The 17726-nt window shown below is 42.0% G+C and overlaps 1 protein-coding gene across 2 annotated transcripts in view; it reads right to left on the reverse strand.

The window, feature by feature from the left end:
* Positions 1–890: 890 nt before the first annotated feature.
* Positions 891–17726, reverse strand: part of LOC139554924 (neurexophilin-1) — a 41420-nt gene continuing 24584 nt past the window's right edge. Inside the window, exons 2-3 of one of the 2 annotated variants that reach the window (XM_071368207.1) lie at positions 2462–3247; positions 891–1942 (exon numbers count right to left, since the gene is read on the reverse strand). In XM_071368207.1, the coding sequence (XP_071224308.1) occupies positions 2492–3247 (756 nt within the window). In that variant the 3' untranslated portion in view covers positions 891–1942; positions 2462–2491. Of the gene's footprint in view, positions 3248–17726 lie in introns of both variants that reach the window. The other variant, XM_071368206.1, reaches the window with a different exon arrangement.

Here is a 17726-nt window from a genome sequence, read left to right on the forward strand (position 1 = left end):
CGGCTGTAAAAGCACCCCACAGACAGCCGATGAACACACAAACCTGGCACACACTTTAATTACTGATAAATTGTGAGCCAGATAAACGCAGCGAGGAGCGGATTTCTCCCCCAGAGAATTCTAATCGCTGTAAAGCCGAGTGCTGATCCTAACTGCCGACTACGAGGCTTCCATGGCAGGTGCCACTGCACTGAGGAGTCCCACAACAGACGCTGCTATCTGCTATTGACTCCAAACGGTACTTACTCTCAATCTCCTCCATGCCTCTTCTGGGGACTGGAACACTACTTCTCTCTGTAGACTATGAGGGAAACATGGTATGGTTGGTATGAGATCAGAGGGATTCTTGGAAGTAATGATGATCAAACTCAGGAAGTAAAGAGCTTACTGTATATGTAATGTATGTGTTTTTGATTGGTCTTGGAGTGAATTTGGATGGTGTGATCAGTTTTGTTTCGATGAAGTTGGAAGAAGTTTGATTCCTGTCTTGATCGGGAACATCAAGGCCCAAGTCTAAGAAGTTCAGGGATCTAAATGCACAATAAGGTATGGTAGGTCAACAAAAAAAGAGATATTTTATTGAAATGTAACAGATAATGTGACATTATGTTGCACTAAGAAAAGCATGGAGCTCAGTTTGATCTGTATCTTTGGAGAAAGATGTGTGAATACTGATGTACACTATTGGGATACTCTTGATATATTAAATGTATACTGTACACTATTAGGTACAACGCGTTGGAACACTCATGATGCAAATCATGTTGAGAGTATGCACTGTACATGCTTAAATGTCTGGCAATTCAGATCCTTAACATTTATTGACCTTCAAGTCCTACCATTATAATAATCAGTGAGACGCGCATATAAAGAACTCACATGTAAGAACATTCAACTGATAAAACATACAGTATTTTTATTCATATGTACACCTCCATCCCATCCTTCCCCCAGAAATAAAAGTCATACATTTGATGAATACTTATAATATATTTAGACAGTTCTACAGCGTATGTACAGGGTTGCTATTTTCATGGATTCACGAGAGAGAGAGAGAGAGACAGAGAGAGACAGAGAGAGAGAGAGAGAGAGAAAGAAAGAGAGAGAAAGAGAGAGAGAGAGAGAGAGAAAGAGAGACAGAGAGATAGAGACAGAGAGAGAGAGAGAGAGAGAGAGAGAGAGAGAGAGAGAGAGAGAGAGAGAGAGAGAGAGAGAGAGAGAGAGAGAGAGAGAGAGAGAGAGAGAGAGAGAGAGAGAGAGAGAGAGAGAGAGAGAGAGAGAGAGAGAGAGAGAGAGCGAGAGAGAGAGAGTAGGAAGGAGGAGATAGCTTTATGGGGACATATACAGACGCAGCTCAATTCGGGATAAACTATGTACAATACAAACCATTCATACAAATTAGGCTCTCTAAGATATAGAATTCATTACATTACAATTTTTATTAAGTCAATGACAATGAGCAAGCCCCCCAATCAATCACAACTGAATATTAACAATAAACCTAATAAGGCTGTGATTTGCTAATAATAATCTGAGCCAGGACTTATACAGGGACAAGCTGAAGATTGAACAGCATCATTCCTGAACATGTAAAATGCGTTTATTTTAACATTTTTAGAAAACATGCCTGCGGGAGAAGCCTGTCAGTGCTAGGTAAGTCCGCCAGGCTGATAAGACCACCTCCACCTGATACTTGGATTGCACACTGACACTCTCCTCTTCTTCAGCTCTCTCGACTGTGGGGTCAAAGGATTTGGAAATGTGTGGGGATCTTGTAGGCCTTCAAGGATAGGAGTCTGGACTGTTATTTCTGAGAGAGCGGAATTGAGCTGCTATGAATGAAGTAGAGTATTGCAGGTGCAAACAAAACATAGGATCATGTATGCTGCCATCCAATTGGTAGCTCACAGAACTGAACTTTCATACAGAAAGTATGGTGGCCCTAAGGAGCAAAGTAAGAAATATTTCCACTTTACTAAAAGGAGAAAATTAAAGCACCTAGAATCAAACTGGACCAAGAAAATGATATATAACATATTGATAACATTAACAAGTTGTTACAAACTAATAAGACTTATTTGAAGTTTTGATTTTACTTAGTTACAAATGGAACTAACAACCCCAAATATGTACACATGATGCATCTATGAAATCACTGATGGAAAAAGGTATGAAATCTATAAAACAAATAAATTATAATCAATATTATTTGTTTAGTCATAGTATTTGTATACTAATAATATGAATATAATAATTTTTATATTTATAATAATAATGGTTTTGCACAACACTTGAAAGTTTAAATAATAATGCCCCATAAGTCTTTACTTTCTGTATTGTCTTAATTTCATAAATAGATAACCAATTCATTTTACACATTCTTTTATTTTCAGAACAGTACAACTAACATATATTTCTCTGGGCGGGGAAAAAGAAGAAGAAGCCCCGCTTTGTAACTTACTGGTCCTTCACATTGGGGTTGTGGGAGTGGTCAGCCAGAGGGGAAGTAGGGAGTGTCACTGTGGTAGTTGTAGTCCGGACAGACTTTCTGCACCAGCTTGTAGTCAGTGCTGTAGAAGGAGATGTAGATGCAGATGACTTTAAAGGGCTTGGAACAGAGCCAGGAGACGTGGCTCTGAGTCTGCTCCTGGTAACATGTCTTGGACGGGTCGAAGTTACACAGCGTGTTCCTGGCGCCCTTCTCCACCTTTTCGTACTCGATGCGGCAGTTGAAGGACTTGGAGTCCTTGGCGTCAATCACGGACTGCTGGGCCGCCACGTCGAACTCCACGACCTTGGTTGGCGGGACGAGACTCACGGACACGTTGCCCTGGCCTGTGGAGTTGTGTCTGAAGTAGACGCTGAAGGTTCCGTTGCCGTGGTCCACGATCTTCCCGGTGATGAGGAGGTTGAGCTTGACTGTCTTGATGTTGGAGTGGAAGTCTCCCCAGCCAAACATCTTCTTGAACTTGCCCGTCTTGACCATAGGCCGCCGCTTAGCTCTTGCTCTAGAATCCTGGAGGTCGGTGGAGTTCCTCAGCCAGTCCCAGAGGTCCTGCTCGGAGTAGGGCTCCGGGGTGTCGTAGCGCAGGTCCAGGGCCGTGGTGTTCTCTTTGCCATGGAGAGTCTGTGACAGCAACCTGCTGATTGACAGGTCCTTGCTGCTTTCTGTCCATATGTGTTTTAACGTCGACTTGGGGCTGCCAGACTTGAGGAGGTCCGCCTTGGAAGCATGAACACTTGTCACCTGAAATAGAGAGAGAAGAGGAGATACGTTTCACTAACTGGTATGTCATACTGTTATAGGCGACACGGTAGTACTTGAGACATTCAAACAAGCAAAGAGACACTTCAGCAGATATTAATATCAGATTCAGAAAAAATGTACTTCACATTCAGGCACTACACGCAGCTTTCTACAAAACAGACAGATCAAAATGGACTCTGAAGTGGGGAGAGGACAGGAGAGATACCGGTAATCCATCTTTCAGCGAGCTTCAATTTCGAAACGTGTTAGCAGACAGCCCCCATTTGGGAAATAGAATGTGTGAGAGACACAACACAGCGATCAAAGTATTTTAGACATTGTTTTCTCTCTCTCTCTCTCTCTCTCTCTCTCTCTCTCTCTCTCTCTCTCTCTCTCTCTCTCTCTCTCTCTCTCTCTCTCTCTCTCTCTCTCTCTCTCTCTCTCTCTCTCTCTCTCTCTCTCTCTCTCTCTCTCTCTCTCTCTGTCTCTCTCTGTCTCTGTCTCTGTCTCTGTCTCTCTCTCTGTAGAAGGGATTTCCACTTGGCTCCCCCAGATAGATAAATGCAGTGGCTATTCAGTAAAGACTAGACTATTAAGCACAAAGCGCTGCTTGGATTGATGATTGATGAACCCCCAGGTCTTCACCATTTAGCCACGATGACTGGAATTAGGTTCATACAGGCCCCGGCGGAGGGAAGTGACATTGATTGGCTGATTTCTACTGTAAGACGTGACAGCAGATCCGTCTTGCCCAGAGATTTTTGCATTTCGTGGGCCGAGGCCCTCTGGGATCGATACATAGAAAATAAGGTTTCGCTACCAATCAGTTGGCCCTTTGGACATGAATTGACTTCCTCAGACCGTGTCAGCACTAAGGGGTGATCCCTATAGCCAGGTTTAAGCATATCATTGTTTAGGGGGAGAATATGCCTATATGGTTCGTATAGGGTGCTGAGAGAAGAGAACAAATAAAAAAGATAATTACATTGAGGGCTCTATTCAAAACGCAGAGTGCATTCATGTTAAACACTGCATATGTCAGCTCATTTGGAAATTACCTTAATATGTATACCGCGGAATGTGTAATGCTTCATTGTTACAGATTGAATAGATCCCTTAATTACCTTGTATGCGTTTTGAACTGCAGATTGAAAGCCATTTTAACCTAGTTAGAAGTAGATGTATGTAATTATAAATATAATTTTTGTCGGAAGCTTTCTGTACGCAATGGCCAGAAGGGTAAACAATACATCCTTTAACATGAGCCTCATCATGCTACAAACAACCACTCATTACGGAGTTTACTGTAGTTACAGGTGACTGTAGTTTACTGTAGTTGCAAGTGACTGTACTTTACTGTAGTTACAGGTGACATTTTACAACCTCTATTTCAGGCATTCCTTTGTTTTGGGGTCATCGGTAGACCTATGTCCACTCTGAACCTGAGTAGGCAGAATATCCTTTAGCCCTGAAGGCTTCAAATACCAAATTAATTCCTTCACATTAAACTACATATTGCTTCTACATACACAGTTTCATTGATTACATAAGGAGATTACAATACAACGGTATTGATCAGAAATCTTCCCTGCAGATTCCATCTGGCCTAAGTCTATGGTAATGTTTCCAGTTTAATATTGAGGTATAATATGAATGAAGATTAGCCTACTCAACAGGGCTAATAGCCCAGTGAGACTGTGACTTATGCCTCAGGGTGTACTGTATGTATGTAATGAAGTGTGTTGTATGGACACTGAGGGCATGTTGGGAGGGCATGATTTAAGACCTATACATGGTAATCATGAATGACTTATAACTGGTGATGAAGTGCATATAGAAAATACATGTATACTGTATAGAGAGTAGATTGATAAAACCAATTAATGTTGTTCCATGCAGAATAGTTGATGTTAATATCTCATAAATAACATCATAATAAGTGAGTCCTGTATTTTGTGAATGCACTACGCTCAAACATTTTCATGATTTCATGGTACTCTAAAACATGTGCATGCCGTGTTATGTTTATCCATACTTACTGTTTGTCCATTGTCCTTTATAGACAGCCACAGTACAATACACACACACGCACGCACGCACGCACGCACGCACGCACGCAAGCACGCACGCACGCACGCACGCACGCACGCACACACACACACACACACACACACACACACACACACACACACACACACACACGCAAGTTGATCTATGAAGCTTCAGGCCCACGGCCAGTTTATTTGACTCCATCATCCAGCATGCTTTGGGCCCTGGGCCAATGTGTTTGACTCCATTTTCCAGCATGCTTTGGGCCCTGGCCCAGAGTGTCTGCTGAGGCTCAGTGCTGCCAGATGGTTAGTTTACCTGGGGGGACAGACGGTGCATCTGGTAAACATGGCAGCACTCTGGCCAGCAGAGGCCTGAGCCTCACAACTGACTACAGGCCAGGCTCAGACAGATGTCTTCCCCTGGGCCTAGGCTATAGGTATAGGGAAATGCTTGGGTCAGAGAGAGCTGTACTAGCTCCGTGTGTTCAGGATGTAAGTCATAACACAACGCAACAGCAGTCGACACTGTGATTCATCGCTGAAACTATGGAATGACACAAACATACATGTTTTTATTTTTTATAATGATGTATAGTGTGCCATCATTAACGTGTGTGCCATCATTATAAATGATGGCACACACGTTAACCCACAAATGCACACACCACACACATACACACTCCCATCAGAACCTACGCCATATATACAAAAAAATGGGGACACCCCTTCAAATGAGTGGATTCGGCTATTTCAGCCACACCCGTTGCTGACAGGTGTATATAATCGAGCACACGGCCATGCAATCTCCATAGACAAACATTGGCAGTAGAATGGCCTTACTGAAGAGCTCATTGATTTTCAACGTGGCACCGTCATAGGATGCCACCTTTCCAACAAGTCAGTTCGTCAAATTTCTGCCCTGCTAGAGCTGCCCCGGTCAACTGTAAGTGCTGTTATTGTGAAGTGGAAACGTCTAGGAGCAACAACGGCTCAGCCGTGAAGTGGTAGGCCACACAAGCTCACAGAACGGGACCGCCGAGTGCTGAAGTGCGCAGCGCTTAAAAATTGTCTGTCCTCGGTTGTAGCACTCACTATCAAGTTCCAAACTGCCTCTGGAAGCAACGTCAGCACAAGAAGTATTCGTCGGGAGCCTCATAAAATGAGTTTCCATGGCCGAGCAGCCGCACACAAGCCTAAAATCACCATGCGCAATGCCAAGCGTTGGCTGGAGTGGTGTGAAGCTCGCCGCCATTGGACTCTGGAGCACTGTAAACGTGTTATCTGGAGTAGTGAATCACGCTTCACCATCTGGCAGTCCGATGGACGAATCTGGGTTTGGTGGATGCCAGAAGAACGCTACCTGCCCCATTACATAGTGCCAACTGGAAAGTTTGGTGGAGGAGGAATAAAGGTCTGGGGCTGTTTTTCCATGGTTCGGGCAAGGCCCTTAGTTCCAGTGAAGGAAAATCTTAACGCTACAGCACACAATGACATTCTAGACGATTCTGTGCATCCAACTTTGTGGCAACAGTTTGGGAAGACCCTTTCCTGTTTCAGCATGAAAAAGCCCCCGTGCACAAAGCGAGGTCCATACAGAAACGGTTTATCGAGAACAGTGTGGAAAAACTTCACTGGCCTGCACAGAGCCCTGACCTCAACCCCATCGAACACCTTTGGGATGAATTGGAACGCCGACTGCGAGCCAGGCCTAATCGGCCAACATACCAGAAGAGTGTAGGCTGTTATCCTCTTGACGCTAGGGGTCAGATTTTTTACTTTTTTTTTAAAATAACGTTCCCAAGGTAAACTGACTATTTCTCAAGTCCAGATTGTAGAATATGCATATAATTTACAGATTATGATAGAAAACACTCCAAAGTTTCCAAAACTGTCAAAATATTGTCTGTGAGTATAACAAAACTGATTCTGCAGGCGAAAACCTGAGAAAATCTAACCCGGAAGTGTTTTTTTTATTTTTTATCTGTGTTTCCTGGCCCGTCTTTCTTCCATTTAAAGGAGTATCAACCAGATTCATTTTCCAATTGCTTCCTCAGGCTGTGCCCAGGCTTTAGACATAGTTTCAGGCTTTTATTTTGAAAAATGAGCGAGATTTTTCAAAACTAGTCAGGTGTCCTCTGATTAGTTCCTGCGCGCGAGAGGGGTAGCTCTCCATTTTCTTTCTCTCTCGTATTGAATAGGTTACGGTCCGGTTGAAATATTATCGATTATGTTTGTTAAAAACAACCTGAGGATTGATTATAAAAAACATTTGACATGTTTCTACGAACATTACGGATACTTTTTGGAATTTTCGTCGAACGGAACGAGGCTTTGGTTTTCTGAACATAACGCGCAACCCAAATGGCGGTTTTTAGTTATAAAAGTAATATTTATCGAACAAAAAGAACATTTGTTGTGTAACTGGGAGTCTCGTGAGTGCAAACATCCGAAGATTATCAAAGGTAAGCGATTAATTTTATTGCTTTTCTGACTTTCGTGACCATGCTAATTTGGGGCTAGCTGTTGTAGCATTGATTGATACACTCACAAAAGCTTGGATTGCTTTCGCTGCAAAGCATATTTTCAAAATCTGACACGATAGGTGGATTAACAACAAGCTAAATTGTGTTTTGGTATATTTCACTTGTGATTGCATGATTATAAATATTTTTTGTACTATTTTTGAATCTGATACGTTTGGGAATTTTCTTCTGTCTTTCAGGACCGGAACGAGGCTTTGGTTTTCTGAACATAAAGCGCAACCCAAATGGCGTTTTTTTGTTATAAAAGTAATATTTATCGAACAAAAAGAACATTTGTTGTGTAACTGGGAGTCTCGTGAGTGCAAACATCCGAAGATTATCAAAGGTAAGCGATTAATTTTATTGCTTTTCTGACTTTTGTGACCATGCTAATTTGGGGCTAGCTGTTGTAGCATTGATTGATACACTCACAAAAGCTTGGATTGCTTTCGCTGCAAAGCATATTTTCAAAATCTGACACGATAGGTGGATTAACAACAAGCTAAGCTGTGTTTTGGTATATTTTACTTGCATGATTATAAATATTGTTAGTAATATTTTGCGCCCTGCAATTCAGCGGTTGTTTAGGAAAATGATCCCGCTAAAGGGATCCGTAGCGCAGAGAAGTTATAGCAGCAAAGGGAGGCCAACTCCATATCTCACACACACACACACACACACACACACACACACACACACACACACACACACACACACACACACACACACACACACACACACACACACACACACACACACACACACACACACACACACACACACACACACACTATAGCAGAAAACCATTTGACACAAGCAGGCAGAAAACTCTTGCTACCAGATAACCATCCCAACTCAGCTACCTGATAACTATCACAACTCAGCTATGAGTGGACAGGTGTCACCAATGACCTGACAAAGTCCCCTTAGACATAATTCAGTGGTGATTCTGAAATAGCACCCTATTCCCTATATGCAGGTGGGCACTTGTTTTGCCAAGCCAAGCCCACTACATAGAGCTCTGGTCAAAAGTATTACACTATAAAGGGAATAGAGTGCTGATTCAGAGGAAGTCTAGAAGACGTGATAGAGTTGAAGTTCTGATTCAACTATTAGCGAACAGAGAAGAAAGCAGCATAGTCCAAACTCCTCCATCAAAACAACATTGATGCATTGTGAATGGTTACAACTGACTCAGTCTAAAGACATGCAGACCCTTAACATTGCCAACATTAACAGTAATCTATAGCTCATTAGGCTGTTAAACCAATATTTACTGTCCTTTAGTGATGGAATACTGTTTTTATCTACGGATTATGAAACGTCATTACAGTGCTGTGATGCTATATATTCAAATAAAGAGAACATTGATTGTGTGGCTAATTATAGTTTAAGTACCATATCGATATGTTTAAACAAATGGAGACATGGTCTAAGACTTAACGCAAACACCACAGATATGGGTGACAACATGTCAGTCTCTGTTCTTAGTTTTCCCTAGATTGTTTAACAGGAGGTCCCCCCCAAAAAAAAAATCAACATCCAGAGCCTCTTAACAATATCTTCAATTGAAACTAAATAATTTTATGATGAGGGCAACAGAGGTTAGGTCCACCTACGTAATGGCAGAAGAAATACATCCCTCCATGACATACATTTAGGATGAGCAGGTTAATGATGAGCATGAAAGTATATGATCAAATTAAAGTAAACTAACAATATTGAATAATTAAAACGATAAGCCAATTTAGCAATTATAATTATTATTGCCACATCTTAATACTGATTAGTAGGTTTCACTAGGCCTAAAGTTCATTAGCTGACAATTCACTGCAGCACAGCAAAGAGTTTCACACTTCAACATGGCATGATATCATATAGGTGTCATACTAAAGATAAGTCTGCCAGAAAAGTGACAGTATTATTCATACTTAACATACAGATGTAGGATCTTAATTTGAGCCAGTTTGCTACAGCTGTAAAATAACCCTGCAGCAACAGGAGATGTGAATTATTATGTAGATTATAATTAATGGACATTTTTGATACATTTTTCATTAGGGCAAATCAGGTCTGACATTTTAAAGTGGAAATGCAAATGTTAGAAGCATTTCTGAATACACTACACATTCTCAGCAACAAAAGAGTGATCAAAAAGATCCTACATCTGTATACCATAATGAAACCATACAATACAATTATGTGGTTTATATTTTTCACACAACCCATTTTAGACCGGTAAAAAACAACCACCTACAGAAAATATAATTTAGTCTACTTTTGCAAAAGACAGTAGATTAAAGATTGGAGAAGAGATGAGCTTCCTACGTTCTACTTAGCTTCTATTGAAAACGTCCAATCATATCCATGGTAAAGGAACTGCAAAGCTTTTCCTGAGATGTAATTCTAGAGGGAGAATGAAGGCAGGCAAACTATAATGTGTTGAATGAAAAGAGCCCTTATGAAAGACGATGGAGAAAGAGGACAGAAAGAAAGGGAAATTTGACAGTTCTATAAGGAGAGAGAAGGGGGAGGACAGTGGAGGAGTGACCCTGCAAATACATATAGTTAACCTCCAATTGAGTAAAGCATTATCAGAGAGAGTATAGAATCCTCCTTTAGTATTGGCTGACCAGCTGTAACTAACAAGAAACGGGTCATTCACCAGACAATACTGATAGCTAGCTACATCCTTTGCAGCCTTGTATGCATTTCAATATTTCTGATGAACATAACAAAAATACAAAATAAACTTTTATAGTCATTGTTGAATTTGTTTTGTCATACTTGAATGCAATGGAAATGTGTTGAAGCTGTAGTTCTTTCTTACAATACAACGACAACACTAGTTATTTCTTACAATATCACTATTGCCAACCTCTTTCAAGCTAGTCTTTTTGCTATATATTCAGTCAGAACCCATGCAATAAGGACAGTTTGAACCTTTGACTGGTACTGTATATATAGAAATACGTTTTTCTTTATTTGATCTAACACTATACATCTGACTGTATATTGGCTCATACAGTTGGAATCCTCTCCTCTATTCCCCTACTATAAGTACAGGATCAGGCCATAAAACAGAGTCCTTACTAACATGACTATGCAGTATGCTTGCCTTGGGCTGAAACCAGTGGTGCTGGCGAATAGAGCCGGCCCTGCAGAGAGCTAGACAGCTGTTATGCAGTGCTGTAATATCACATTGAGACCATGCACTAGAACTGCCTAATGGTCTTGTAAGAAGGCTGTTAGACGCAACTTATCTTTCTTACTGTGTGTGCGTGTGTGTGTGTGTGTGTGTGTGTGTGTGTGTGTGTGTGTGTGTGTGTGTGTGTGTGTGTGTGTGTGTGTGTGTGTGTGTGTGTGTGTGTGTGTGTGTGTGTGTGTGTGTGTGTGTGTGTGTGTGTGTGTGTGTGTGTGTGTGGATGAGAATGTGTGTGCATGTAAATGTACGTGTAAGTGTAAAATGACCATAGGCTCCCTGTGGCATCGGTAAGTAGGTAATGTAACAGAAAAGCTCAGTCCCAAAAACATAGTGAAGGAAGTGGAGCAGAGACCAGTGATTTAAGGTGATCATGGGGCTGGAGCTCCAACCAGCCAACCACACCCTAAACATAATTTACTACCTGTTGTATTTAAAAAAAAAAGAATGGTTTACCCCTCCATGAAGGACAAATATATTTTTTACTGCTTTTCTGCTACATACATTTTGCATATACATTTTGCATACATGGTAGTTTTATATAAAGCAGTCACATAACAATAATACATTACCAAACATGAGCTCTTTAATCCCACCCCTCAGCCACTCTCAGCCCATCCCACCGATCACCAAAGACCACCCTCGTTGGGTTTCCATGTGACATATATTTTTCCATTGTGCTGTGATGGTTTACCTTTCTAATCGTATAGTATCCTCAGATTGTGAGCTAAAGATGAAAACCTTTCCTACGAGTATTATTATATTATTTATTGACTATGGTTTTCCACATCGCCCAATACTGCTATTTGTAAGGTTCATTTGAAGTGCATGTTGTGATTTTGTAACCATTCCTGAACCTGTGACCAGAAACAAGCTACATAGGAGTAGTACCAGAATAAATGATCTATTGATTCTGTCTCTTCGCAGCTAAATCTAAAGACCTGAGATTGCTGTATGCCCTTTATATACATAGCATTCTGTCGGTGGCAAGAATTTTATATAATAATTTATATAATCATTTAAATTGAAAAAAGTATTGAATAAAGTGTAGTTCATAAAATATGTGCCATGGAATTGGTATATCGAAAATCTCTTCCCATTTATTTACTGCCTGTTTGTTCCCTTCCGTCGTTGTTGTGCTTTATTGGTATCTATAACAAATATTCACACAAATATTCCTTTTTCGGCTCATAGTCGTCGTCCGAGACCTAGATTCAATCCGTATCGCGGAAGATCTGCGGAAGATCTGCGGAAGATCCGCGGAAGATCTGCGGAAGATCCGCGCTACAGCACAATTGACATTTAAAGCTAATCTTCGATTGAGCCAACATACAGAAGTAGGATCTTAATTTGAGCCTCTTTGATTCAACAGGAAAGTAATCCTGCAGAAACAGGAAATGTGAATTAGTATTTGCATTATAATTATTGGACATTTTTGTAGAGGAAAATCAAGAATAAATTGTCAAAGTGGAAATTGCAAACTTCAGAAGCCTTTTTGAACCTCAAATACATTTCAAGTTTTACATTTCCTCCATTGCAGGAAAGTTCTCCTGCAACAGGGTGATCAAATTAAGATCCTACATCTGTAGGCAGCGCTTACCATGAATGTCTACGCAAACGTGGAAACATTTCCTTTAACCGTTAATCGTGCTATAATGCGGATCTTCCGCGATATGGAAAGAATCTAGCCCCTATAGACTCCTTCAAAGGGATGTAACTAAACTCAGCAAAAAAATAAACGCCCTTTTTTCAGGATAATTCTTAAAAATCCAAATAACTTCACAGATCTTCGTTGTAAAGGGTTTAAACACTGTTCCCCATGCGTGTTCAATGAACCATAAACAATTCATGAACATCACCTGTGGAACGGTCGTTAAGACACTAACAGCTTACAGACAGTAGGCAATTAAGGTCACAGTTATGAAAACTTAGGACACTATAGAGTCATTTCTACTGACTCTGAAAAACACCAAAAGAAAGATGCCCATGGTCACTGCTCATCTGCGTGAACGTTCCTTAGGCATGCTGCAAGGAGGCATGAGGACTGCAGATGTGGCCAGGGCAATAAATTGCAATGTCTGTACTGTGAGACGCCTAAGACAGCGCTACAGGGAGACAGGACGGACAGCTGATCGTCCTCGCAGTGGCAGCCCACGTGTAACAACACCTGCACAGGATCGGTACATCCGAACATCACACCTGCGGGACAGGTACAGGATGGCAACAACAACTGCCCGAGTTACACCAAAAACGCACAATCCCTCCATCAGTGCTCAGACTGTCCGCAATAGGCTGAGAGAGGCTGGACTGAGGGCTTGTAGGCCTGTTGTAAGGCAGATCCTCACCAGACATCACCAGCAACAACGTCGCCTATGGGCACAAATCCACCGTCGCTGGACCAGACAGGACTGGCAAAAAGTGCTCTTCACTGACGAGTCGTGGTTTTGTCTCACCAGAGGTGATGGTCGGATTAGCGTTTATCGTCGAAGGAATGAGCACCGAGGCCTGTACTCCGGAGCGGGATCGAGCGGGATCGATTTGGAGGTCCGTCATGGTCTGGAGTGGTGTGTCACAGCATCATCGGACTGAGCTTGTTGTCATTGGAGGCAATCTCAACGCTGTGCGTTACAGGGAAGACCTCCTCCCTCATGTGGTACCCTTCCTGCAGGCTCATCCTGACATGACCCTCCAGCATGATAATGCCACAAGCCATACTGCTCGTTCTGTGCGTGATTTCCTGCAAGACAGGAATGTCAGTGTTCTGCATGGCCAGCAAAGAGCCCGGATCTCAATCCCATTGAGCACGTCTGGGACCTGTTGGATCGGAGGGTGAGGGCTAGGGCCATTCCCTCCAGAAATGTCCAGAACTTGCAGGTGCCTTGGTGGAAGAGTGGGGTAACATCTCACAGCAAGAACTGGCAAATCTGGTGGAGTCCATGAGGAGGAGATGCACTGCAGTACTTAATGCAGCTGGTGGCCACACCAGATACTGACTGTTACTTTTGATTTTGACCCCCCCTTTGTTCAGGGACACATTATTCAATTTCTGTTAGTCACATGTCTGTGGAACTTGTTCAGTTTATGTCTCAATTGTTGAATCTTGTTATGCTCATACAAATATTTACACATGTTAAGTTTGCTGAAAATAAACGCAGTTGACAGTGAGAGGTAGTTTCTTTTTTTTCTGAGTTTAGTAAGTACTTTATCCTTTATACACAGTCTCTATTGCAAAATGTGAAATGTGTGACAAATTACAGGCATGAAACCCAAGAAGCTCATTTCTTATCATGAAAGAAATATATTTTCAATAATAAATATTCCACAATGCTGTAGGTATGCTGTTGTCTGTGTTTTGTGCTGCTACCATGTTGTGCTTCTGCCATATTGTGTTACTACCGTGTTGTTGTCATGTGTTGCTACCATGCTGTGTTGTCATGTGTTGCTGCCATGCTGTGTTGTTGTCTTGGGTCTCTCTTTATGTAGTGTTGTGCTGTCTCTCTTGTCGGGATGTGTGCTTTGTCCATTATTTTTATTTTATTTATTTTTATTTATAATCCCAGCCCTCGGCCCCGCAGGAGGCCTTTTGCCTTTTTGGTAGGCCGTCATTGTAAATAAGACTTTGTTCTTAACTGACTTGCCTAGATAAATAACGGTTAAATAAAAATTAGCACAATCAAATAAACACTTTGGTTGAGCTTTTCCTGTACTTTCTATATAAAACTCAGTCCCAGTCAGATGAGACCTCTCTAACCATAACCATATCAAAACGCTGTGAGTACACATTTACAGTGTTGTATATGACCTGACATCCTCCTCATACAACAGACCGTCTGTTTGTCAACTCAACTCTCTCATCTTCTTCTGCTGTATAGTTCAGGCATAATTGAAGTCTATCCTTTTTCAGAGATGACGTCTATAATTACACGTTGATTGAGTGATGGAAAGAACATTTACAGATAGCTTGTGTACAATGTACCACAGCAGTGATCAGTTAGGTCAAGTACAGTGGTATCCTATAGCACCACTGACTTACAGAGCATTTTTATGAACATTTATACCCAGACAGAAATTTGTGAATAGTTTGTGTTTAAATCTTGATTCTAATACCCAGACACACACTGGCGTTTGTTTGTGTTCTAGAATCCTGATTCTAATACATCTTGAGGCTTCATAAATCAAAGCTGGCTTTATGTTGTCATCACGCAGATGGCCCGATGGCAAATTCACCCCAATTAAAGACCTGAGGAGGAGAGTTAAAGGGGGGAGAGTGTTCCCTCGGAGGGAAGAGAGGGCACCTGTTCGCCTGTCATATCCGCATAGCCTGTTCTGATCAGTGACTGCAAGCGTTTTCCCTCCTCAGAGCCGCTCGCTCCAATGCAGAATTAATGAAGGCAAACAAAGCTAAAGTCTCCTCCTCTTCCTCCCCTCACTGACAGTACAGAGCTGGCAACCCTTTGTGAGCTAATTTTCTCTCCACTTTGGTCCCTCTCAACTAATCTTCAGTGTCACACTTAATGAGATTTTCAGTTTGTAAAGTAGGTAGAACAGCAATGCCCCTCCCTCCCTCCCTCCCTCCCTCCCTCCCTCCCTCCCTCCCTCCCTCCCTCCCTCCCTCCCTCCCTCCCTCCCTCCCTCCCTCCCTCCCTCCCTCCCTCCCTCCCTCCCTCCATACCTCCCTCCATACCTCCCTCCATACCTCCATACCTACCTCCCTCCATACCTACCTCCATACCTATCTTCCTCCCTCCCTCCCTCCTTACCTCCCTCCCTCCCTCCGTCACTGCCACCACCATCTCCCCAAATGCGTCTAAAGTCCCCACTTCTCCTCAATAAGGCATCTTAAGTACTTTATGCATTATTAAGTAAGGGTTTTATAAGCACATTAAATTATTCACTGTACAAATATAAATATCTGGTGTATAATATTTGATGTTATGGTATTGCAATGATTAGTTCCATCATTTATAATGATCAGTTTGAGAGAGGCCTCGACACAGCGACAAAACAAGCAATATGTCATTTAATCATGTTTCGACAGAATTATGCAAACACACTCATATTGAAATGTATTTCATTAGCTAAGTAAATGTAAATTAACAATTGATTCTGTCACAGGGACAGTTTAGGCAACGATATCTAACACAATTAATTATCTGATTAACATAACGCTAAATGACGGCTAATGACCTCCTCTTATAGGACAGGGAGAGCAGAGGTCTTCATGGGTCCAAAATTTGGACCGGTTCCGAAATGGATCTGGGGCTTACCCACACGGACCTGATAAGCATAAATATAATTTTTTAATATAGAGACCCGTTCCAAACGGACCAGAGGATAACTAGACGCATTCTATATAGACCTGGTCGGATCCAGACCCGGTAGAATCCGAGTGAGGAAAGCAGCAGAAAAGTCATTTTTTAAACAAATTTATTAACTGGAGCTGATAAAGTGTGAGGGAGAGAGATACTGCTCTAGCGTACTGTGAGCAAGTGGCACGGGGAGAAGGGAGGAGGGAGGGAGAGCCGAGAGACAGCAACCAACTAGCATTATAGTAGACTAATGGATGCCATAGCTAGGTAATTTTTTTATCAAGTATGATTATGTAGTACCTGTCTTGACTGCATCAAACCGGGAGAAGCTAGTTAAGCTAGCTAACGTTAGCTGGCTAGGCTAATTGAGGCTGCATGTGCTTTCTCATCCTACAGTTACAAACAACAACAACTCCATTCAGAATATTAAGTAGCAGCCTACCTGTTGGCTCTTGGTTGCTATAGCCTATCCTTCTCCTTTAACTTTTATTCCATCATTTTTTATTCCATCATCTTCCATTGATTAGATATCTCCTAACTTTTTTTCTCCTAACACATGACTGTAGCCTATTGCCGCTTTGATGACTTATGATTGGTCATGAACAAGCTACACACGCCATACTCCACTCTCCACTCCCATGAAAAGCAAGAGCAGCATAAATACAATGTCTCTCTCTCTCTACTGCAGCAGCAGCACTCGGATCTGTACGGGCCCTTCCGGACAAGTCAGTTAAAATTACACATACCCGAGACCCACGACTATCATATCAGATCCGACCCAGACCCGTAAAACTTTTTTAATTCTTCATCCGGACCGGCTCGCGTCCCGGATCGGGTCTCGGGGTATTCGGGTATAGTCGAATCTGTGAAGACCTCTAATGGAGATTAGCATGTCATTCAGATTTTCTATTTAACTGGGTTAAAACTTGTTACATTGGACCTTGTAGACAGTTTCCTGGACCCAGATTAAGCCCTTGAGGGTGATAGAGGGAAGATTAACCCACAATTCAAAGTAAATGTGTCAGATTGGGTCAGATTCCCATACTGACAAGCAAGAGCACCACAAAGTCATGAGGTTCCCCATTCACAAATAAATGTGTCTTGCAATGAAACAGTCTACTCAACAGCAACACAGTCTGCCACAGTCTGCTATTGAATAGACATAAACACATAAATGTGCACACACATACACCAGTAGAAAGACAGTATAATGTATAGTCCACACAGCATGTTAGTCCCAGGAGGACAAAGAGGATGGACCTGAAGGGCCTTCTACTACAGCAACACATTCAGCTGACCTTTCAGGAACACAACGCCATTGCAAAACAGCTTGGAATTATTTCTACAGTGCCCACAGAAGTCAAAGAGAGCAAGACAGATCATTTGTTATACTGA

The sequence above is a fragment of the Salvelinus alpinus genome, chromosome 26 (assembly GCF_045679555.1).
Source record: "Salvelinus alpinus chromosome 26, SLU_Salpinus.1, whole genome shotgun sequence".
NCBI classification, from domain to species: domain Eukaryota; kingdom Metazoa; phylum Chordata; class Actinopteri; order Salmoniformes; family Salmonidae; genus Salvelinus; species Salvelinus alpinus.